We start from the raw sequence: 20,287 nt of genomic DNA, 5'->3' as shown, positions 1-20,287 counted from the left end.
AGCCTCCTGAGTCACTGGGATTACAGGTCTGCACCACCACTACCTCCAGCCAGGAAGCACTTCTTAAAGTAACCTTCCTCTTATGCTCCTGTTACATCATGGGACCATTTCTTGGGGTGTTGGGGATAGAACCCAGGGCCACAGGCATGCTAGGCAAGCACTTTACTACTTAGTTACATCCCAACCATCACAGGCCCTTCTTGGCAGCCCTTTTTTGGCCCCTCCTCTTGCTGTACCTGTGACCTTTGAGCCTTAGGGACACAAGGTGTGTTCCTTGACTTTTCTCCCTCTTACTGGCCCCTTTTCTGTAATAGCTCTCAAGTGCCATTAGAAGCCAGAACCTGCCCTTGCACAGGTTCCACTTGTCTTGGCCTGGATGCCCTTGAAAACAGTCTGAGGCAAACTGACATTTTATTAGGAGGTGAAATTCTAGGGAGGCCAGTTAGGGAAAAGGGGAAGTGAGGCAAGGAAGAATGGCACATAAGTGTCCTGAGCTGACCATAGTTTCAGCAGGAAACCTGAAACTGGTTCCCAGCACATGTGCATGTATCATTTCTCTGCTGCCTTGGCAAATGACAGAGAAGCTCCATGCCTGGCAGAGGAAGGAGGAGCAACATCTCCCACCTCCTTTGACACTTGGCCTTGTGGGTAATACCTTCAGAAGCCAGATGCATCTCTTCCCCTGAAGGCACAGAAGATTATGCCACAGTTGGCCCTCAGGGGTGAAGTTGCCTGAGGCTTATGATTACTGGATCTGGTATCTGGCTGTTCCAGTTGGAAATCAAGGGTAGAGCTGAGCAGATCCAGGGAAGCCCAAAGCTAGGACCAGGTCCCCGCAAGACTTGCCACGCACTCTTAGACATCTCCATTTTACTGACATTGAGCATCTCCAGCTGACCTGGCCAAACCCTGAAGCCCATCTCCTCTAGCTCCTTTCTCACCCTGGAAATTCTCTGGCTCTACCTTCCAATATATCCAGCATTCTCTTCCTCTCTAAGGAGCCTTCCTTCAGCTGGTTTCCTACCTACTTCCTTGCCTTATCCAGCCCAGCAGCCAGAACTTCAAAAGGCACATTACTCTATGCCATTTCTCATCTCTAAACCTTCCAAGAGCTCTCGTCATAGGGGCTGGGAGTGTGGGAAGCCAACCTTACGGGTAACTGGGTTACACTCCCCAGCTGGGTGCTGAGGCCCTCAGTCACAGAAATGGGTGTGTCTTCCTATAGCCCCATGGGTGAAGCTATGTTCACCTGTTCCTTTGTAATATAACCCCTTGCCCTGTTTAGGATAGAATCTTCCATGGAAATGCCTTGTGTGTGTCTCCTCCTCTTAATGTGCCCTTGGGTGTGGCCTACCCAGGTGTCAGTCAACCTGCTGACAGTGGACATCATGAAGATAGACTCAGCCCCCTGAAACCTGACCCCTTGCCTCAGTTGAATAGCTTCTCCTCAATAAAAGGGGTCAGCATGCTCTCGCTCTTTCTGCAGACCCTTAAGGTCAGAGGAGCCGTCACAGCTACCCCAAAGAAAAAGGTATTTGTGTCTCTTGTGTGGTTATTTCGTGCAGCCCAGTTAAACTAGAGTGACCCCTGAGCCTTTTAGTCGTGAGAACAGAAACCCGGCATGGGAGTACATGCCACATCTTGACCAGGGCTCTTCAAGACTCTATGCCATCTGGCCTCACTGCTTCTCAGCTACTCTGGCTCCCTTCGCCCCTGCCACTGGGGCCTCCCTGCTATTCCTGTAATAATCCTGGCCTGCTACCACCTCAGAACCTCTCCCTGCCAGTCAGGAGGGCCCACCTGAGCATGGGAGGCAACAGCAGGCCCTGTGCCCCCTGTAAACCCCAGCACAAAGTACACAGACACCAAGTCCTCAGTCAGTTCTCCAGCATTTTATTTTGGTCTCATTCTGAGGAAGCTGTCCCCAGGATCCCCAATGATGGAATCTGAGAAAAACTCTGCCTGGGGGGGACTGTGGGGACTGAGCACAGAATTGAGCTCAGCCTCAAGCCTTTTCCTACAACAGCACAGCATCACTGAGGCCACAGCACTGAGGTGTCCACAGCACACAGTGGGAAGGCAACAGCCTGGCCTCCAAGAACAGGAAAAAGAACCCATCAGACCCATTGCCCTCCTGTGTGGGGACTAGGTCCAGAACTTGGAGTGGATGGGAGGCTGTATCCTGAATGGCAAGGGGCAGTGTGGGCTGCTCCTGACCCCCTTACTTGCAGCTCCATGAGGCCTCAGGGGGAGGCCACGGGGTGCCTGCAGCAAGCACCTTCACTTGTATACTAAACTTGTTGGAGGGGCTGCATTCTGGGGACCACCCAACTGAAATACAACAAGCTCCGGCTCAGAGGCACTTTAATCAGCACTCCATCCCTAACCAGCTAGGCTGCGCCCATAGGCCCTGTCTGGCCACTCCATGGGCTCTGGCTGGCCATCCTCTAGTCACAAGAGCCATCCTTCCAGCCGTCACGCCAGCGTTCATCCACCTGCGAGCAGTCGAAGTCAGGCTTGCCCAGCTTGTGGTTCACTTCATTGTGCAGACGGCACAGCCACTGGGTGAAGGTTGCCCGGGTGCGAGTATCTGGCTGGTTCTTGCCTATCCTGCAAGAGGGAGCACAGGAAGGATGTAAGGAGGTAGTGGCTGTTCTGCTGTCAGTGCTAAGGGAGAGGAGGTGGGGCACTGCTGTGAGCTACATTTGGGAGTGCCCTCATGCTCCAAGAGGTAGGAATTCTGAGAACAGAGCTGACCAAGAGGTTTCCTGAATGCAGTGGATTTCCAGGGCTGCTCCTACACCCACCCAAGGAGCTTGGCAAAGATCCTAGAGGAAGACATTAAAGCACAGACCAGGTAATTTTACAATCTTATAATAATAAGGCCGCTTCACTGGTGTCTGACCCCAGGCAGTGTGTGGAAGGGCAGGGCAAGGCACAACCGGAAAACTGTTTCTTAGCACCTGCGGCCTGGTACCCCAAATCAGCAATACACCTTTTTAACTGTTTAGGTGTCAAACAGCAAGGACAGCTATGCCCCACACATCTAGCCTAGAAATGCCTACAGGGGAACAGGCTCAGTCTCTTGGGGGCCTCAGTGAAGAAAATGTGACTCTTGGAAGCAAAAGCATTAGGCTCTCAAGGTCTTAAAAATAGCAATTCAGCTCCTGAAGTTAGGCAACCTAGCTAACCTGGGGGAGCATCCAGGAGTGTTGGGCAAGGGACAAGCCCTACGGAAGCCCTTCTCAGGAATCTGGCACAGCTGTATCCAGCAGTAGATCCTGGCAGTCTGGCTTTAGAGAAAGGAAATGCTCACATGACACATTCCCTCCCTGTTAGTAGCACCAGCTCCTAGGAAACCCTCTGCCACCTCTGCCCTGTTTTCCTAGGCCCCTCTCTATGACATCAGCCAGGGGGCCCAAGCTTCAGTCCTAAGGCACTGTTGCCTGTAGGCAGCTGTCGAAACTCACCTCTTCCTTATGTCTTCAGCACACTCCTCACACGGGTAAAACTTGGAAAATAAATGTATGAACTGGGCCATGTCTTGCTGCTGTTCTGGGGTGGGCAGGTCCGGGTAATAAGCAGCAAGGGTGTGGAGGAGAGCCCAGCTGTGGCGACCCAGTTCCTCGCGATCCTGTGGACAATCCTCCCTAAACTTGCTGTCCCGCTGCAGAAGTAGGCCGACCATAGGTCAGTTCATTCTACCCCAATCAGAAGCCCATAAAGCTCCCCCTTCGATTCAGCTCAGCGGTGGTGCACTGGCATAGCATGCGCAAGGCCCTGGGTTCTTAACCCAGCAACGCAAAATAAAGAAATTAGCTCCCTCCTTTTCAGCACCAGCCAGCAGCCCAGACTCCAGACAGAAGCCCTGCAGCTGATTCGGCCCTCCTGCTGCTGACAGCTCAAAGTTCAGGTCTACCTGGGGGTGGGGGCAAAGTTTGGGCACAGCCACGCCGCGGGCCCTGGGCCCTGGAGGTCTGGCAGAGGCACCCAAGAACAAGGTGTGGGCCCAAAGGCCAGGGCTGGGAGGTCGCGCGGGGTATCTGCACCTTCTGCTGCGTCCGCATCCACGTCTTGAAGTCCACGCAGGCCCGGCACGGCTGCCTCCGCGAAGCGCCCTCCGCGTCCTGCGACTCCGGGTTGGGCGCCGCGGCCGGCGCTGGGGCCGAGGCGGCGGCGTCTCTGCGCCCCGCGCCGCGGCCCCGCGCGTCGGTCGCCAGGTCGTCCGTCACCTCGGAGCGCGCGCCGCCGGGCAGGAAAGAGAAGAGGCTGCCGCGGCAGAACCGCGCCTGTTCCCCGGGCGCCGCCATCTTGCCGGCGCACAGCCTGCCGGGCCAGCCCGGCCTCCAGACGGGCCTCCAATTCGGCCTCCAGGCCAGCGCGCGCGCCGCCGCCAGCGCGCGCCCGCAGGAGCTGGGGGCGGGGCTCGGGGAGGTGCCGGGGGCGGGCCCGGGCCCGGGGGCGGGCCCCGAGGCGGGGGCGGGCGCGGACGCAGGCGCGGGCGCGGGGGGAGGGGGGCAGGTGCTGGGCGCCGTGGAGCCCGGGGACGGGGCGCGGGAGGGAGTGGCAGCGGAGGGCTGGGCGGGGCTAGGCGTCTGCGCTCTGCTGGCGCCCTTGGGCCTCCCTCCCCGGCCCGGGACTGGCGTGCGCCTTCCGTGGCGGCGCTCGCGCTTCCTCCAGTAGAAGAGCAGTGTAGTGTGGAAGCCGCGCCGTGTCCGCGGCCGCGTTGAGCTTTCGGGCTGGGGCCCAGGCGGGGTCCGGGATGCGGCCCGCGTCGCCCCCATCGCTTCGCTCGGACCGTCCCGCGTGCCTGCGGCCAGGCTCTGTGCCCTCGGCCGAGCGGGGCGCCCATCCGCCGGGCCTGGCGCCGGGCAACGCGTGGCGGGGCATGACCGCACAGAGGTGGCGCGCTAGGGCCCGGGCCTCGGCCAGCGTCACGGCCACTAGGCCTTGGCGACGCGGTGTTGGGCCGCGGCCGCGAGTCCGGAAGCGCCTGCTTATTGTCCTCCGCATCCTATGGCCTGGTTAAAGGTTGCTTTGTTTTGCTGTACTGGATATTGAACACAGGCCCTCCTGCACGCCAGCGCTGAGCTGTACCCCTGCCCTTTTCATTTAGTGACAGGGTCTCCATAGATTGGCCAAGCCAGCCTCGAGCCTGCGATCCTCCCGAAATTTCAGGAGTGCACCACCGCGCAGGGCTTGCAAGAGGGATTGTTAAAACAACTTGGCAGCGGCCTCGGATATTCCCTTATCTCCATGCATTCATTTGTTCATTCCACAAGTATCTGCAATACCTACTCTATCCCAAGCACTGATACAGGAGCCGGCAGGATCCAGAACAAGGTGCTGTTCCTAATCTTCTTGGCTTACAGTTTAGTGACCAAGACAGGAAAAACTCCAAAGAGTCACACCAATAAATGTTCACTTGCAAACTGTGTGGTGGGCCATGCATGTTGTGTAGGAAATATGGAAGACCTCCCTGAGGTGGGGACCCTTAGGCAGAGGCCTGACCGGTGAGAAATTAGCTGAGCAGCCCCTTCGAGGACAAGCCTGGGATTTTGGCATTTTGCAGGAGAAGAAAGGCCAGCAGAATGGGCCTCTAGGGAGGAGGAGGTTGAGGGAAATCTGCTGGTGGGCCAGGGTCAACCAGGTTTCTTGTTGGCTGTGGTGGAATTGAGACTTATTTTAAAAACCAGTGGGAAGATGCTGCTGGATGATTCGGCGCAGGGCACTTTGATCTGAACTCATGTCTGTTTGACAAAGATTGGATTTCCTTCCTCCTTTTCCTTATCATCCTCTTTTTTTTTTTTTTTTTGGTGGTCCTGGGGATTGAACCTAGAGTCCTCTATCACTGGGCTACATCACCATCAGCCCCTTTTTATTTTACAATATGTCTTGCAGGATTGAAGGGCACTATGCTATTGAGCTGCATCCCAGCCCTTTTTTATTTTTAGACAAGGTCTCACTAAGTTGCCCATGCTGGACTAGAACTTCAGTTCCTCTGCCTCAGTCTCATGAGTTGCTATGATTATAGGCATGAGCTATGATGCCCAGAGGAGAATGGATTTCTTAGAGGTGATGGACCCCTTGCCATCCACAGTGATGGGAACTGTTACAGTTATCCAAATGAGAGAAGGTAGGGGCTATAGGGAAGAAAAAGTGGAGAGGGTCCAAAGTTGGTGGGAGTGTGCAGAAGGAGGGCCTCAGAATCCCTCAAGGTCAATGGCTGTGAATACTCCACACTTCGCCAGCTTCTCTGTTGTGTTCCAGGATGTTTTTGAAAAATCTGGTTACTAAAGACAAGAGTGCTGAGACTGAAGAAAGAAGCAGACAAATCTATGGCCGAACCACCATTAATGTACCTGATCTCCAATCTAGGAAGGTAAGTGGGGTCAGGCCTGCTTAGTTCTTGGATGGGAGAATCCAGGATTTCACAAAGTGAAGTTTGTTAGGGACTGACATAAAAAGCAAGACAGGAGGATTCCCGCACCCTCAGACAGAGGAAAGGGTTTAATATCCAAGACAGCAAAGATAACCCAAATCCAACTTGAATGTATCTGGGCTGTCTCAAAAATTTTCAAGCATTTAAGAGATAGTCCAGGCCTAAGTGCCTGGCAGGAAACAGATTGTTTTTTTTCCTGGTGCTGGGGATAGAACCCAGAGCCACTCTTATCACTGAGCTACATCCACAGGCTTTTAAATTTTTTTTGAGATAGGATCTCATGAAGTTACCCAGGCTGGCCTTGAATTATAATCTCAAAGATGGGATTTCAGATGTGTGCCACTGAAAGACCCCAGCCCAACAATGTCAGGCCTAGTTGCAAAACCACCGAGGCATGTCACAAACCTATGCAGGCACCAGAGGTGTTTTTCAGATAATCAGTTAGGTGTAAACCAGGTCCCAAGGCATGCCTGAATAAGCAGGAACAAGAGGACCAGAGTGCAAACATGTAGCTTTTATGTGGTTTTTCCAGTAACATAAAGTGAAAAACAACTTTGCGCTTTAGGTAGCCTATATACTGGGTTTAAAATTAACTAATAAGAAACCTATTGCTTACCATGCACGAAAACTGCCCCTTTACCCTATAAATATCTCTGTATCCCCAAGCCCAGTGTGCCAGCTCACCAAAGCTCCGGCTGAGGTTCTGCTGGGCACCCGCAGGTGCCTGTGTCTCAATAAACCACCTCATGCTTTTGCAGCCAGTGTTTCGTGTGATTCTCCTTGGACAGGGAAACGGGGGTCTTTCACCACCATGCCCAGTTTTGTCCATTTTAATGATTTCATTAATCCTGTAGGATTTGGAATATATGACAGTGTTGTGGGGGAGGAAAGATGGAGTTAATGACCAAGATGGCTGTAATCAGGTCAAGCTGGATTCCTACACAGGGGAGCAGGAGCTATCCTACCCTGGACCCCACCAGGCCAGCATGCCCTCAGCTGAGGTTGAAGGGAGGGTGACAGCCGAGCTGAAGGCACTCTGCCACTGTCACATATTCATTGCCTGGGCTAAGACTAGGGAAGTTTCCAGGGGTTCAAAAAGAGCCCTAGTGGGATGGACACACAAAGACCCTTTATTGAGGCCAAAATAGTTTCATAGAGGGATAACCCAGAAACTAAATCTCTGGAGGGCCTGGAGTAGGGGAATCCTGATGTCAGCACCAGGAAGAACCTCTGTGCTTCAGAGTGGGTCAGGCTCCGGAAATCTCCACAATAAGGAAGCAGCCCAAAGAGGTGAGGTTCCTGGGTGAGCCCTCTGTCCAGGGATTATAGGGCTTCCTCCACCCCAGCTGATAGGGAAATAGGCCTGATGACAGAGATGATATTTACAGTAAGTTGTGACATGGATTCAGAGATGGTTCTCAAAACAGTCCTGGTGACTACTTCCCCAACACTCAAGTAAAGTCACCAAAAGATGGACTTTCTTTATCTTGCCCCAAGTCTCCCCACTGTAAGAGAACCCCTGGGCTTTGGCTTATGAGGTCTGTCCCTCCCTAAACCTATTCAGAGAAACTCATAGTAATTATCCATTTATCTTAAGTTTCCTCTTCTGACTTGGGAACATGGAGACCCTTCCTTCTCCCACATTAAAATTAAGCCAGAGAATGCACTTGAAGCCCTGAGCACCGGGTCCTTGATTCCAGACTACAACTGCAGAGCTCCATAGGTGACTCAAAGAGAGGGCTATTGGGTACACCCTGGGAGGGGAGAGGCTGAGTGGGCCAGGGGAGGCGGCACTTTGATGAATCAGACTCAGGAGGGAGGGTGCCAGGTGGCGGTCCTCCCCTCCAACGCCCTTTTTCAGGTTTTGTCCCCTCCCCCGGCCACCCTCCTTCCCGCCTTGGGCTTGGGAGACAACCAGGAAAGCGGAAAGACCTGGGGAGAGGCGTGGCAGCTCTGCAGAGACCAGGCTGAGAGCACCTGCGGGAATTCCCCTCAAGCCAATCTTCCGGCTGCTGGAGCCCCCTGAAGGTCAGGTAGGCGGCGCGATCCTTGCTGCTCTCGCTCTCGACACTCTGGAATCACGCCAGGCGAGCCAGTAATGGCCAGCCCTCGGCACCCGTTGTCTGTGCGCGCGGTGGCTCTGGTGCAGGTGCAGCGGCTCCAGGTACGACAGCATTGGGTCTCCACTAGTCCTAAGGGGGAGGAGAAGCTGGGGGTGTCAGGCCCAGCTTCCTAGGTACCCACCTTTCCTCCCCAGACGTTCGCCTTTTCGGTTCGCTGGTCTGATGGCAGCAACACCTTTGTGCGCAGGAGCTGGGGCGAGTTCAGACAGCTCCAAGTAGGTGACCTGGGCAAGCGGCCTCTGGGCAACCACCAGAGACCTTTCCTGTTCATTTTGGGTTTCCAGCCCTGTGATTCCCGAGAGGGACCCCCAACTTCCCAAAGACTGTGCTCTGGTAGTCTCAAGTCTCCCTCTTCTCTGCAGAAGACCCTCAAGGACACCTTTCCAGTGGAGGCGGGCCTGCTGCGGAGATCTGACCGCATTCTTCCTAGGCTTCCTGGTCAGGCCGGCAAGGGTCCCAGGGGAGCGGGGAAGGCATAGCCTGGCGCAGGACGGGACACCACAGTGCATACTTCTTGTGCCCACAGACACACCACTGCTAATGCGAGGGGGGCGCACGGGCCGCGGCCTAGCACGGCTGCGGCTGCTGGATACCTATGCACAGGCGCTATTGGCCACTGCTGAGCGGGTATCTAGGAGCCTGGCACTCACCAACTTCTTTGCACCGCAACCCCTGGACCTGGAGCCCGTGCTGCCTCCTGGAAGGTGCCTAACCTACCCCCACCCCACCCCCACACACCCATGTTGGCAAGTCCTTGAAGAGGCAGGCCTGGAGGCTGTGTTGACTGGTTAGGGTGTCAGGCCCATTCCCACCACTCAACCTTTGGGCTACCCTTCTCAGCCTGGTGATCCTGCCTGCCCCAGAGGAGCCTTTATCAGAACCCGCCAACAGTCTTGCCATCCACAGCCTGGAGGCTCAGAGGCTTCGCTGCCTGCAGCCCTTTCGCACCCAGGATACACAGGGCAGGCCTTTCCTTGCAGGGGCCCAGGAAAGCCTGGATGTGCTGCTGCGACACCCCTCAGGTAGGGCCAACAGGAACCCGTGGCCTTCTGAATCTGAGTGGACATTAGAATCTGATCCCCTCCCTCACCTCTCATGCAGGTTGGTGGCTGGTGGAAAATGAGGACCTACAGACAGCCTGGTTTCCAGCTCCCTACCTGGAGGAGGTGGCCCTAGGCCAGGACAAAGAGGCAGGCCTGAACCTGGGAACCATCGGTATGAGCCCAATTCTCTTCCCCTAGGTCCACCAATGATGGACCATGTGTGGCAAGGGCCCAGAGTGTGCCTGGTGTCCACAGCTAAGCCCACAGGAAGGTAGGACTCTGATTGCTGCAGCTTTAGTGACCCATAAATAACACTCATCCCCAGGGACCCAGTTCTGTGCTTCCCGTGCCTATGAAGGCAGCCGTGATGATGAGCTCTCAGTGCCTGTGGGGGCACGAGTTCGTGTGCTACAAACTTCAGACCGTGGCTGGTGGCTCTGCAGGTGTGCAGGGGAAAGACTTTGGTGGGCCCAGAGTAGTAGGGACACCCCACTCCCTGACCAAGCCCTGTCTTCCTTTACAGATACAGTGGCAAGACCGGTCTGCTCCCAGCAGTGCTGCTGCAGCCTGAAGGGCTGGGTTCACTCTTGAGTGGGACAGGGATACTTGGTGAGGACACAGCAGAGGAGGCCACTACTATTCCCCCTGCTGTGCCCACCCGCCCACCATTGAGTGCCATCCAGAGCCGCTGCTGTACCATTACCCGCAGGGCACTAGGGAGGGCTCCAGGACCACTGGGCCCTCCTTGAGTCTGTATATGACCCTGCCAGGAGACTTGCAATGTACTCTAATCACAATCCTGGGCCAGATGATCCAGACCCAGACCCAAAGAGTGTCTGACAGTAGTTCCCCAGCACTGGATAAGTAAGGGTGGATGAGGGCGGGACTCCCAATCTGGCAGGTCAAGAGGGTCCACTTTCCCATTTCCTTTGAGTAAAAACTTCTGAATGTCCTAATCCAGTCTCTGTTTGCTGAAGCAGTAGAGGATCTGGCTCATGGGTTGAGACCATGCATCCCTGGTTAGTCAAGGTTGAAACCAGGGACCTTGGAAATGACAACTCAGATCCACACGCAAGATAGAAAAGTACACCTTTATGTGTCTCAGAGGGCTGTGGGGGTAGTAGAGAGAGGGGATAGCTTCATGTTGTGCCATAGGAAGTCCAAGAAGGTGGCTGCCTGCAGAGTCCGGCTAAGCCTCTGAAAGTGCCGTTCTGGGGAGGACAGAAGGAGATCAGAAGGTCCAGGCATCCACAAGACCGCCCCTGGCCCTGGCCATGCCCACATACCAGTGTAGGGCAGTAGGGCCTCCAGTGCAGCACGCACGCCCTGGTAGGCCAGCAGCTCTTCAGGGGGTTCGTGTTGCAGTAGCACACCCAACACAGCCTGGGCTTCATGGCAGTGCCGGGAGTTGGTGTTCCAGGTGACACAGAAGCGCAGCAGGGCCTCTGTGGGCATCAGGGACAGTCACACTCTGACTCCTAAGCCATTCCACCCTGCCCTGCTCCTCCACCCCCAACTGGCCCTTTCCTGCCTGCTCAGGACCTTTCTGGTCTCGCCTCAATCTCAGCATGGTGGCTTCCAACTTCTCACAGGCCTCAGGGTCTCTGCGGATGGCTATGGGAGGAGGACACTCAAGTTCCAGAAAGGGAATCAATAGTCATTGGAGTCTCATTTCCCGCCCCCTGCCCTTGGAGCAGCAGGTACTGACCCTGGATAACAGTTAGCACAGTATGGGGCCGATCCAGGGAGATGGCCAGGCCTAGAGCCCGCAGATACCGCTTCTCATGGAGCAGGTTGTCCAGCTCTTGCTGCCTGGTGGTGGAGGGAAGGACAGGGGCTGGGGCTGAAGGTGGAGTCAATAAGCATCGGCCTGAGTTCCCACTGGAGTGAATCCACCTAGCCTGTTTCCCTGTGCCACAGAGCAGGGGTGCTGGGACTGGGTTCCCACTTACTTAACCAAGTGTTCCTCCCGCTTGGCTTGCTCCTCCGCCTGTTCTGCCTCAGTCACATCCTGGGATCAGATGAGGGTCAGACAAGCCACCAAGATGGCCCGCAGCCCACCCAAGCCCCCAAGATGGCCCACAACCTTCCACAGAATGACACAGGAGTCGCTGGCCCCAGTAACGGCGCGGTCATCCAGCTGGCTGCAGTGCAACCCCCAGACCTTATCTTCATGGGCATCCAGTGTCCGCACACACTCATTATTCTTGATGGTCCAAAGCTTCACAAGCCCGTCAGAACCACTGGGTTTGGGATTGGGAAGGGCTGAGTGTAGGGGCCTGCCTACCACCCTGCCCCACCCCACCTGTGCCCAGTGTCTCACCTAGACAGCAGCTGTGTGCCACGGCTCACAAAGGCTACCTTCAGTACTGAAGCATCATGCCCCTCAAATGTCTGTGGGGAGGTGTGGGGAGGATGTGAGGTTGCAACAGATGGGAGGGTCCAGGCCAGGGGACGCTACTTACCTTGAGACAGCTAAAATCCTGCAATGCCCAGAGCTTGATGGTACCATCAGCCGAGGCTGTGGCCAGCACCTGGTCCATGGGTGAGAACTGAACACACCAGAGGCCACGCCGGTGGCCAGAGAAAACACCCAGAAGGTGGCACTGTGGCAGAGCCCATAGCTTGGCTGTGCGGTCCTGAGAGCCTGTGGCCAGCAGCTTGTCATTAGGGGCGACAGCCACACTGTTGATGTCCTGGTGAGAGAGCAGGTGGCAGCAGCTCAGACCCCTACCATAGCAAGAGTTCAACCATGTCTCCACCCAGGGTCCAATGTGGTCACCTTGTCATGGCAGCGCTGGGTGGCCTGGGCCTGTAGGACAATGGAGCTACCATCTGGGGCAGTGCTCTTGGATAGCAGAGCTTCTGGGAGGGGCCACAACTTCACCGTACAGTCCTGGCTGCCTGTCACTAGGAAGGATTCCTTTAGCCTAGAGCCCAGCCGGGGAGAGGAGAGATACCTAAGGCTGGACAGCACTGTCTGCCAGCACACCACACAGGTCTGGCCTGCCACACCAAGGCCCAGAGCAGAGGTGGTCCCAGGGCATTGCCCCAAATACCTCTAGTCCTCCCCTTGCAAATGGACCCCAGTCTTAAATGTTGGATCCCTTTCTCCACCTGAACCTCGTTCATTCATTCTCCACTCACTCCCTCCTTGGTCCACTTTGTCCCAAGACTACTTCTGAGGATTCCCTGCCCATAACAACCCGGGGTTCTCTGGACCTGATCTCTATTCCACTTCTGGCCTAGAATCTCAGAGTAAGGTCAAAGCCACCACCTTCCCCTCCCTGAAATGGAACCCCATTAGTAGGCCTGAGCCTCCATCTCCTCTAATATTCCTGGATCCAGCCCTGTCCCACTACCTGGAGCAGCAGATGGTGCCCACACTGTGTGTGTGCCCAGAACCCTGGGCCACACAGGCCACCTGGCCAGCTTTGTTCATCCTCCAGACTCGGACACTTTGATCCTGGGATGGGAAGAGTTGAGGAAAGAAGCTGGGCTGTAGTCCTATTGCTTTGGCTTCCCCTGCACCTCCACATTTCAGGAGGCCTTACCTTGGCACAGCTGGCAAAGAGCCACCCCTTCCGGAAAACATCCAGGGCCAGGACAATGTCTAGTGGGAAGAGTGGTCAGAAGTCAGTATGGCAAAAACGCAGTAGAGTAAGGAGGCCTTCAAACCCAGTATCATGAGCTCCACTTGCCTGTGTGGCCATGGAGGATCTGGCAGGCTGATGTCTGCAGCTCAAATACTTTTAGGCAAGGGCTATTGGAAGCCACAACAATGTGGGAGTCCTTGGGCCCAAGGAACCGGACATCCAATACCTCCTCGCTGTAGCCAGCAAACTGTGGGAGGCAAGAACGTAAGCTGGGACTTGTGTGGAGTGGAGAGCTGCTTGGTGTCTCCAGCCCTGGGCTCCAGGGACAGGCACTCACCTGCTTCTGCAGCTGCAGGGACTGTGCCTCATACAGTAGTAGGTTGTGGTCGGCAGTGACACTGAGGAGTAGGCCAGCAGTGCGGGCCAGGGCACAGTGGGTCAGTTCCTGCCCAGGGCCTGGCAGCTGTGGTTGGGTGTATACACACTGCCCAGAAGCTGCCTCCCACACGCGCAGTTTGCCTGTGCAGTGGGAGAGGGGCTCCTATCAGTCTTGCAGGTCTCCCCTAGCTCTTGTGGTCAGCCTGTGGCCAGCCCCACACACCTTGGTCACCAGCAGTCAGGAAATGCAGGCCTGAATTCTTCATACCCAGTGTAGGAACTGGCTCCTCAGGCAACAGCACAGCAGCCTCCACACTCTAGGGATGAGCTGGGTCAAAGACTGCTGCCATTCCCCCATCAATCCCCTGTCCAACTCACTGGCCCTCTCTACAGGTGCCCCCACCTCAAACACTGGCACAGTCCTTGTGGCCTGGTAGCTGTGAAGGTCCCAGAGAATGCAGATCTTGTCACGTCCAGAGCTGTGGAGAGAAAGCCCCTTTAGTTCCAGAGTCCATTCTCAGTTCCCACTGTCTTGAGCCCTCACTTCCTCCCAGGGCTTGCATGGTCTGCCACTGACCTGAGCATGGTATGGCCATCAGCACTAAAGGTCAGTGAGGTGACAGCACTGTAGTGGGCAGTTAGCACAGCCAGGCACGAGCGGTCCTGCAGTGACCACACGCGGATGGCAGCGTCTGCGGCTGAGGAGAAGAGCAGCAGGCGAGTGGGATCCGGGTGGAAGGCCACCAAACTGCAGGCAGGTGGGGGATGGGTGAGCTGTGCTGCCCAAAGGTGGTGCCTCTGTCCACCCACTCTGCACTGCCCCAACTCACTGCACAACTCCAGGAGAGCCCCGAAGGTGGTGTGTCCCATAGTGCCGTACAACATCCCAGACCCGCACAGCCCCATCGCAACCACCTGCAGGAACATTTGAAGTAAGGGAAACTGGTGTGTCCAAAGCCTCTGCCCTGCGCCCTCCGGCCCACCTGCCCAGCTGAGGCCCTACCTGTGGCTAGCAGTGTGGAGGTGGGATCAAAGGCCATGGTTGCCACAGGAGCAGTGTGTACTGCCTTCCATAGGCGGGTAATGCTGCCCTCTCGCCAGGCCCACTGAGCCAGCAACAGTGCCCGGCTGGCTGTCACTAGCACCTGGGGAATGTGCAGTTCAGCTGGCAGGTGAGCTTTCTGTCCACATGCAATGTGGGAGGGAGGCCACAGAGCTCACTTCCCACCCCTGCCCCACGTACCTCATCATCCGGGCTGAGGTCAAAGGCAGTGATGTCTTCTTGGTCCTCCTGAGGGAAAGCACGAGAGCACACAGCACCATGAGAAAGGGCTGCCCCTCCTACCTCCCCCTCCCACCTGTTTACCTGCCCTTACCTGCTCCAGGCTCCTCAGTACAGCCCCTGAGGCCACATCCAGGATGTTGACTCTGGTACCACAGACGCAGAAGAGGTGCCGGCCAGGCTGGTCCAGCTGGACACAGGGTCTCAATCAAGGCAATGCTGGGCACCTGCTGCCTGCCCCATCCACCACCCCACCTGTCCCTGGAGCTGGTACCTGTACTTTCCCGCCCTTGTAGAAAGGTTCCATCTTGCGCTCAATAGCATAGCTAAAAAGAGAACCAGGTGAGTAAAGAACTGCCACCCCCTTAGCCCCCAGTGCCTAGCCCTGTGCTGGGTGCTGTCCCAAACCCCTTCCCTTGTGGAACTCCTGGGCATCTTTCTGTGGGTGGGTGTTCCTACCCCTGTATTACAGACAGGTTGAGACCCAGCACTGATTAGTGATCCATGTGGGGTCCTGCAGCATGGAGAGGTGAGCCTGACTCAGGTGAATGCAGCCAGGCAGCCCAGTCTCCTAAGTAGGGGCCTTGGAGGTCCCCTGCAGGTTGTAGGACCTAGGGTGCCATCTCTCCAGTCTTAACTCCTGAAGTTCAGCACACCCCTTCTCCATCCTGGATCCCTTCTGTAGGCCCAGCCTCACCTGATCTCACTCTCCAGGCAGGTATCACTTCTGTGACCTCGCTCACGCTGTCTTCTTCTTTCCTTCTCTACGGCCTCCTCCCTCTCTATGGCCTCCACCCTGGTCCAGGGTATTGCAGTCTCCCCTGGATAGCAGTTCCAGTCTCTTTTCTGGGCACCTTACCTACTCTCTCAATCATGCTGCCAGTTATTCTCCCATCCCTGTAGCACTGGGAGAGCTGATCCCAGGGGCACTCTACCACTAAGCTACATCCCCAGCCCTTTTTATTGAGACAGGGTCTCCCTGAGTTACTTGTGATCCTCCTGCTTCAGCCTCCTGAATTGATGGCACCATGCCCTGATGCCAGTTATTGTTGTTATCATCATCATCATCATCATCATCATCATTTTTGGTATTGGGGATTGAACCCAGAGTCCACCACTTTTTATTTTTGAGACAGGGTGTCATTAAGTTGCTCAGAACCTTGATAAGTTGCTGAAGCTGGCCTCAAACTTCCAATCCTCCTGTCTCAGCCTTCCAAGTCTACCACTGTGTCTGGTGATACCAGTTATTTTTTTTAGAACAACCGATTATGTCACAGCCCTACTTAAAACCTTCTTTTTCTTTACATGTTTCCAAACCTTGCTCCTGCAAACTTTTCCTCTCACAGTCCACACTGCTGCCTCATTCTCCTGGCCCAGCCCTTGGGACAGGTCCTCTGCTTCTTGCATATGACCAGGGTCCCCCCAAATTCCAACACGCAGCTAAATTCCCTTCTGGGAAGCCAGCTTGACAAGATGGAACCAATCCTATTCTCTGAACCCAGATATCCCCCAACAGAAGTGCTGCCAGCACAGCCTTTCCTTTGCTGGTGCTTGTCACAACTCAAACCCCTGAGGCACGGATGGAAATGATCTGTGCCACGAAGCTGTGTGTCACAGGCACTGAGCTCTAGCTGTCGCTGTGCAGCACAAGCTGGGGAACTGAATGAAAACCGGACTCAGGGACCCACCTCCTGTCTTCCGGCTCCGGGGAGAAGCCGGATCACAGGTGGTTCCCGTCTCCCTTGACCACCCGGCCCTGTGCCGACAGACGCTCAGCTCGCCCCTTCCCCGCGGGGCGCCTCGTCCCCACTCCACGCCCCTGAAACTGGCTCCTCTTTAGATACCCGACGCTCGCTGCGCCGGGTCTGCCGCCCTTCCCCATGGCAGGCGGTGCCGACCGTCCTGCTACCACCGCAGCCTGGCCCGCGACTCCACAGGCAGGGTGCCTCTCCGACCCGAACGCGCGCTCGGCCCGCCGCGGACGCTTCCTGCAGCGAACCCGTCTCCCGCGCTGGGCTTACTTCGCCTTGAAGCGGCTCACTCCGGACGCGGCCTCAGCCATGTCGCCGCCGTCCCTGCCGCCAGGACCCGCCGCCGCCGCGTGAGGGAGACCGGCGCGCCACTCCTCACTCCCGTCGCGCTGCTGATGGTGTCACCGTCTGCGACTTCTGTGACGCCATCAGCACAGCGCACCAGATGCCATCTTTGCAGTGGGCAGTAGCTGCTGCTGCTGCGTCCGGAAACGGAAGCCGGCGAATTTCCGGTCTAAAGGGTGGGGTGTGGAGGGGCGCAGCCCCGGCAAAGGAAATAGGTAGTGTGCTCCGGTTGCCCGTGACGTTACTTATTTATGGAAGTTTATTTTTTGGTATTGAGGACTAAGAAACTTCCATGGCTGGGCGCTGTGGCACATGCTTGTAATCTCAGCGACTCAGGCAGAGGCAGAGGCAGGAGGATCGCAAGTTGGAGACCAGCCTGAGCAACTTAGCGAGTGGGGCAGGCATTTGAAAGTGTTTCCTCCCCCTTTCTTGGATAGAGCCAGAGCCAAGAGCCAGTTTCTGCACGGTGGACTCAATCCAATTGGGTAATTCCAGAGACATTCTATTGAGTACCTTCTGTATGCAAAACACTGCCTTAGGCCCTTGGAGACCCCAGGAAGAAAAATTTCCTGCCCTGGAGTTGCTCTCCAGTGGGCAGAAGTGGGGGCAAGGGCTGGTCTGGGAAGAAGGGGATAATTACACTAGTTTAAAGGCTAAGGTTTTGCAAATGTAGGTTAGCAAGGGATTAGGCAGAGGGCAGAAGTGCAGTTTTAAATGGGGGCAGTGCAGAAGGCTTCATTGAGAAGGGGGCACCAGAGCAATTGAAGTAAAGTAGTTTTTTTGGAGATCGTGTTTCGGACAGAGGGACAGCCACTGCTTAGGGGTGCAGAGGTCAGTGTGGCTAAGGGAGCCATTGCACAGGAGACTGTGGTACTAGGGATTGAATCCAGGGCCTACCGGCGCTAGTTCACTGAGCTATATTATATCTCCAACCCCAGAGGATATTCTTAAAGGACAGGAGTGCAGAGAGGGTGCAGGTCCTCCTGAGCTACTGAGAACTGGCTTTTACTGAGTTAACGATTTTGAGCCATTCATGCTACAGGCTACAAAACTGGTAAAACAAATTGATAGGAAGCAACTGGAGTTGAGATTGGGAGAAGAGACATTGAGAGAAAAGAAATAGCCAAATGAAGAGCAAGGGGGCCTGGGGAATGGGCACAGGGTATGAGGCTAGCAGGCCCAGAGGCGGTGAGATAGGCCCGGCTTGGGCTCAGCATTTATTTGCCCTTGTATTTACAAGGCACGCTGGCCCTGTGACCCCCACACCTCAGCGTCAGTACTGCCCACTGGGGTGGCCTCAGTCTCCTGCACAGTGCCCAGGAGCAGGGCGTCATCCTCCTCCAGGAAGTTGCCTAGCTGGGCCAGTTGCCGGCGGATGAGGTTGGTGGTGCGGTGCACCCGGCGCACACGCCGCAGCAGACTTAGCAGCAGAGTCCGGCTGCGCTCCTGGCGCTCGCTCCAGGCCTCGCGTAGTTCTCGGTAGCAGTTGTGGCGTGCACGTTCAGCTGGGCCCAGGGTGGCCCCGCAGCCCAAGAGGCAAAGCTGCTCACCACCTTGCTGGCAGTGCTGCTGGTGCTCAGCCAGGTCCCCACGTGGCACTCGCGCAGAGCAGCCCTCGTTGGGGCAGGCCATCAGCTCAAAGGGGCATGAGTCCTGATGTCCCTTGCGATGGGCCAGGGGGCATGTCACCAAACAGCCAGCCTCAGCGTTCTTGCACTGGGGGTGTGAAAGACCTCCATGTGAGCGAACCTAGCTGGGCCCTGCCAGACCAGGCCAGGCTGGAAATTTGCCAGCTGGCTCTTCCCTGGCCCCCACCCTCTCCTCCCATTCCGTATCTGACCATTGACCAAGAACCAGGAGACTAGGAACCTCCCAAGCTTTTCTGCTTCCAGAACAGATGGGTAGGTGGGAAGAACTTCTGTGCTTAGAGGAGGGGCCATAGGCCCGAGTCTTGAACACGGAGGTGTATAGCTGGGTTAGTCTGGTATGTTTGCCACACTTTTTGTTTTGTGTGGATGGTAGTGGTGCTGGGGTTTGAACCCAGGCTTTGCGTATGCTGAGGAAGCACTCTAATACTGAGCTACATTCCCAACCCGGGGCATTTTTTTTTTTTTTAACCTTGGTTTCCTCATCTGTAAAATCAGGGGTTGGAGACTAAAGCCCATACACCTGGCACTTCACTGAAAATTCTCTAGAATCCCCATTTTATAGTTGAGGCCCCAAGGGCTCAGAAAAGTTAAGTAAATTGCCCAAGGTCACACAGGTAAGTAGTATATGACTCAAACTTAGCCAAGTCTGCTGATGCCTGGGCTGTACTTGGTTTTCTTTGAAGATGGCATGCTTGGCCCTGGCTTTGCCCCACCCAAGGGTGATGGGAGTCGGTACTTTGAGCTACCTTGACTTCTAGGCGGCCAATGGTTTTCCGGAGTTTATTCACATGGACCATCTTTTTCCTTTTCACCTCTTTCCTGCAGCATGGACAGGTGTTTTGTCTGGAAGGAGGCAAGTGTGTGTGTGAGGTGAGAAGGAAGCAGAGTGACATGACCGTAGGGACAGATCTTCAAGGGGTGACCCAAATGGTCTCTCTTGCTGGAGGAGGTATAAGGGGGTCCCCAAGGCTGGGACCTGTTAACACTACAGGGTTAGAAGACCCACACATTTAGCATCTTGTGGCTATTGGAACCCAGTGTTCAGCAGACTTAGGAAAGTCTGGGCTCTGGACCACAGGAGTGGCTTCACACCTGCCCTCCCAGTCCCTTGGGTTCCCAGTGGCACCTGGCTAGCCACCGGAGGATGCACTTTTTGCAGAAGATGTGGCTACATGGCAACCTTACTGGCCTCTTGAGAACCCCATGGCAGACGGAGCACAGGAAGTTGCAGTCGGGAGGGCTGGCAAAGAGGTTGAGATCATACCCGCCACTCTGCAAAGGTCAGACCAGTATCAGAGCCTGGCAGGCACCAGTTTCTGGCCCCCAACTCCACATACCCAAGTGTTTGGGTGGGGAGGTAGGCCACATGAGAACTCTCTTCATGTAGAAGACAGCCATGAGGGTCAAGGTTTCCCCAGGACCACCAATCCCTAGCAGAGATGGCTGTTTGACCCAGAGGTTTCCTCATTCCTTGTAGGGGCTGTAACCCACTGCCAAGCATTTCTGATTGAGGAATCGGGTCAATCCCTGATAGCTTGGCATAAATCTTAGGGCTGGAAAAATGAGGGCCTTAGGCTTACCATGATCTGTATCTGGACGGCAGCTCCACTGATGCCTGGGGCTCGGGAGCCTCCATTTCACAGCAGGTGTGGGCCGACATCACAGTGGCATTGTTCAG

At 55.7% G+C, this 20,287-nt stretch overlaps 4 protein-coding genes across 16 annotated transcripts; 1 reads left to right on the top strand and 3 right to left on the bottom strand.

The window, feature by feature from the left end:
- Positions 1-1,877: 1,877 nt before the first annotated feature.
- Gfer (growth factor, augmenter of liver regeneration) lies at positions 1,878-4,420 on the bottom strand. 4 transcript variants are annotated; one of them, XM_078024410.1, is made up of 3 exons: positions 4,050-4,420; positions 3,471-3,634; positions 1,878-2,605 (listed from the first exon to the last, which is right to left on the bottom strand). In XM_078024410.1, the coding sequence occupies exons 1-3, from the start codon at positions 4,308-4,310 to the stop codon at positions 2,539-2,541; spliced, it is 492 nt and encodes a 163-aa protein (XP_077880536.1). In that variant the 5' UTR covers positions 4,311-4,420; the 3' UTR covers positions 1,878-2,538. The 4 variants fall into 4 exon arrangements, with proteins under 4 accessions (XP_077880536.1, XP_040133535.1, XP_005337867.1 ...); XM_040277601.2 differs by having other exon boundaries at positions 3,471-3,667; positions 4,050-4,416; XM_005337810.5 differs by having other exon boundaries at positions 1,878-2,610; positions 4,050-4,405.
- On the top strand, positions 3,744-10,564 carry Noxo1 (NADPH oxidase organizer 1). Of its 7 annotated transcripts, XM_078024416.1 has the most exons (13): positions 3,744-4,001; positions 5,117-5,343; positions 6,035-6,136; positions 6,271-6,382; positions 8,040-8,165; positions 8,304-8,606; positions 8,679-8,780; positions 8,928-9,003; positions 9,092-9,269; positions 9,406-9,587; positions 9,667-9,780; positions 9,934-10,051; positions 10,132-10,564. In XM_078024416.1, exons 6-13 carry the CDS (start codon positions 8,541-8,543, stop codon positions 10,355-10,357), a joined length of 1,062 nt encoding a protein of 353 aa, XP_077880542.1. In that variant the 5' UTR covers positions 3,744-4,001; positions 5,117-5,343; positions 6,035-6,136; positions 6,271-6,382; positions 8,040-8,165; positions 8,304-8,540; the 3' UTR covers positions 10,358-10,564. The 7 variants fall into 7 exon arrangements, with proteins under 7 accessions (XP_077880542.1, XP_077880540.1, XP_077880537.1 ...); XM_078024414.1 differs by lacking the exon at positions 6,035-6,136 and having other exon boundaries at positions 3,744-3,913; XM_078024411.1 differs by lacking the exon at positions 6,035-6,136.
- Positions 10,565-10,685: 121 nt separating this feature from the next.
- Positions 10,686-17,061, bottom strand: Tbl3 (transducin beta like 3). Of its 4 annotated transcripts, none has more exons than XM_021734951.3 (22): positions 16,886-17,057; positions 15,139-15,190; positions 14,959-15,054; positions 14,826-14,873; positions 14,586-14,727; positions 14,413-14,497; positions 14,160-14,330; positions 13,986-14,061; positions 13,806-13,899; positions 13,542-13,723; positions 13,310-13,451; positions 13,163-13,221; positions 12,971-13,074; positions 12,391-12,538; positions 12,074-12,304; positions 11,932-12,002; positions 11,695-11,851; positions 11,561-11,619; positions 11,317-11,420; positions 11,140-11,222; positions 10,895-11,053; positions 10,686-10,819 (listed from the first exon to the last, which is right to left on the bottom strand). In XM_021734951.3, exons 1-22 carry the CDS (start codon positions 16,924-16,926, stop codon positions 10,748-10,750), a joined length of 2,376 nt encoding a protein of 791 aa, XP_021590626.1. In that variant the 5' UTR covers positions 16,927-17,057; the 3' UTR covers positions 10,686-10,747. The 4 variants fall into 4 exon arrangements, 3 of the variants coding, with proteins under 3 accessions (XP_021590626.1, XP_013219525.1, XP_013219526.1); XM_013364071.4 differs by having other exon boundaries at positions 11,151-11,222; positions 16,886-17,053; XR_005730418.2 differs by lacking the exons at positions 10,686-10,819; positions 10,895-11,053 and having other exon boundaries at positions 11,151-11,222; positions 11,317-11,451; positions 16,886-17,061.
- Positions 17,062-18,154: 1,093 nt separating this feature from the next.
- Positions 18,155-19,890, bottom strand: Rnf151 (ring finger protein 151; the record flags this gene model as incomplete). The annotated part of the gene is made up of 3 exons (XM_040277064.2): positions 18,155-18,676; positions 19,356-19,452; positions 19,736-19,890. Coding segments are annotated over 3 exons (735 nt in total), but the record flags the coding sequence as incomplete, so codon positions are not given.
- Between the last annotated feature and the right edge of the window lie 397 nt (positions 19,891-20,287).

The sequence above is a fragment of the Ictidomys tridecemlineatus genome, chromosome 10 (genome assembly GCF_052094955.1).
Source record: "Ictidomys tridecemlineatus isolate mIctTri1 chromosome 10, mIctTri1.hap1, whole genome shotgun sequence".
Lineage (NCBI taxonomy): Eukaryota > Metazoa > Chordata > Mammalia > Rodentia > Sciuridae > Ictidomys > Ictidomys tridecemlineatus.
This window is presented reverse-complemented; position numbering and strand designations above follow the sequence as displayed.

Coding starts and splice junctions, on each gene's coding strand:
- Gfer (XM_005337809.5), bottom strand. CDS start 4,310: ATGGCGGCGCCCGGGGAACAGGCGCGGTTCTGCCGCGGCAGCCTCTTC. Junction 3,668..4,049: donor GGATGCGGACGCAGCAGAAG/GTGCAGATACCC, acceptor CTACTTCTGCAG/CGGGACAGCAAGTTTAGGGA. Junction 2,611..3,470: donor GCTGAAGACATAAGGAAGAG/GTGAGTTTCGAC, acceptor TCCCTCTTGCAG/GATAGGCAAGAACCAGCCAG.
- Noxo1 (XM_078024414.1), top strand. CDS start 8,541: ATGGCCAGCCCTCGGCACCCGTTGTCTGTGCGCGCGGTGGCTCTGGTG. Junction 9,588..9,666: donor GCTGCTGCGACACCCCTCAG/GTAGGGCCAACA, acceptor CCTCTCATGCAG/GTTGGTGGCTGGTGGAAAAT. Junction 10,052..10,131: donor CGTGGCTGGTGGCTCTGCAG/GTGTGCAGGGGA, acceptor CTTCCTTTACAG/ATACAGTGGCAAGACCGGTC.
- Tbl3 (XM_013364071.4), bottom strand. CDS start 16,926: ATGGCTGAGGCCGCGTCCGGAGTGAGCCGCTTCAAGGCGAA. Junction 13,724..13,805: donor CCTGACTGCTGGTGACCAAG/GTGTGTGGGGCT, acceptor CCCACTGCACAG/GCAAACTGCGCGTGTGGGAG. Junction 11,223..11,316: donor TGTGCTAACTGTTATCCAGG/GTCAGTACCTGC, acceptor CTCCTCCCATAG/CCATCCGCAGAGACCCTGAG.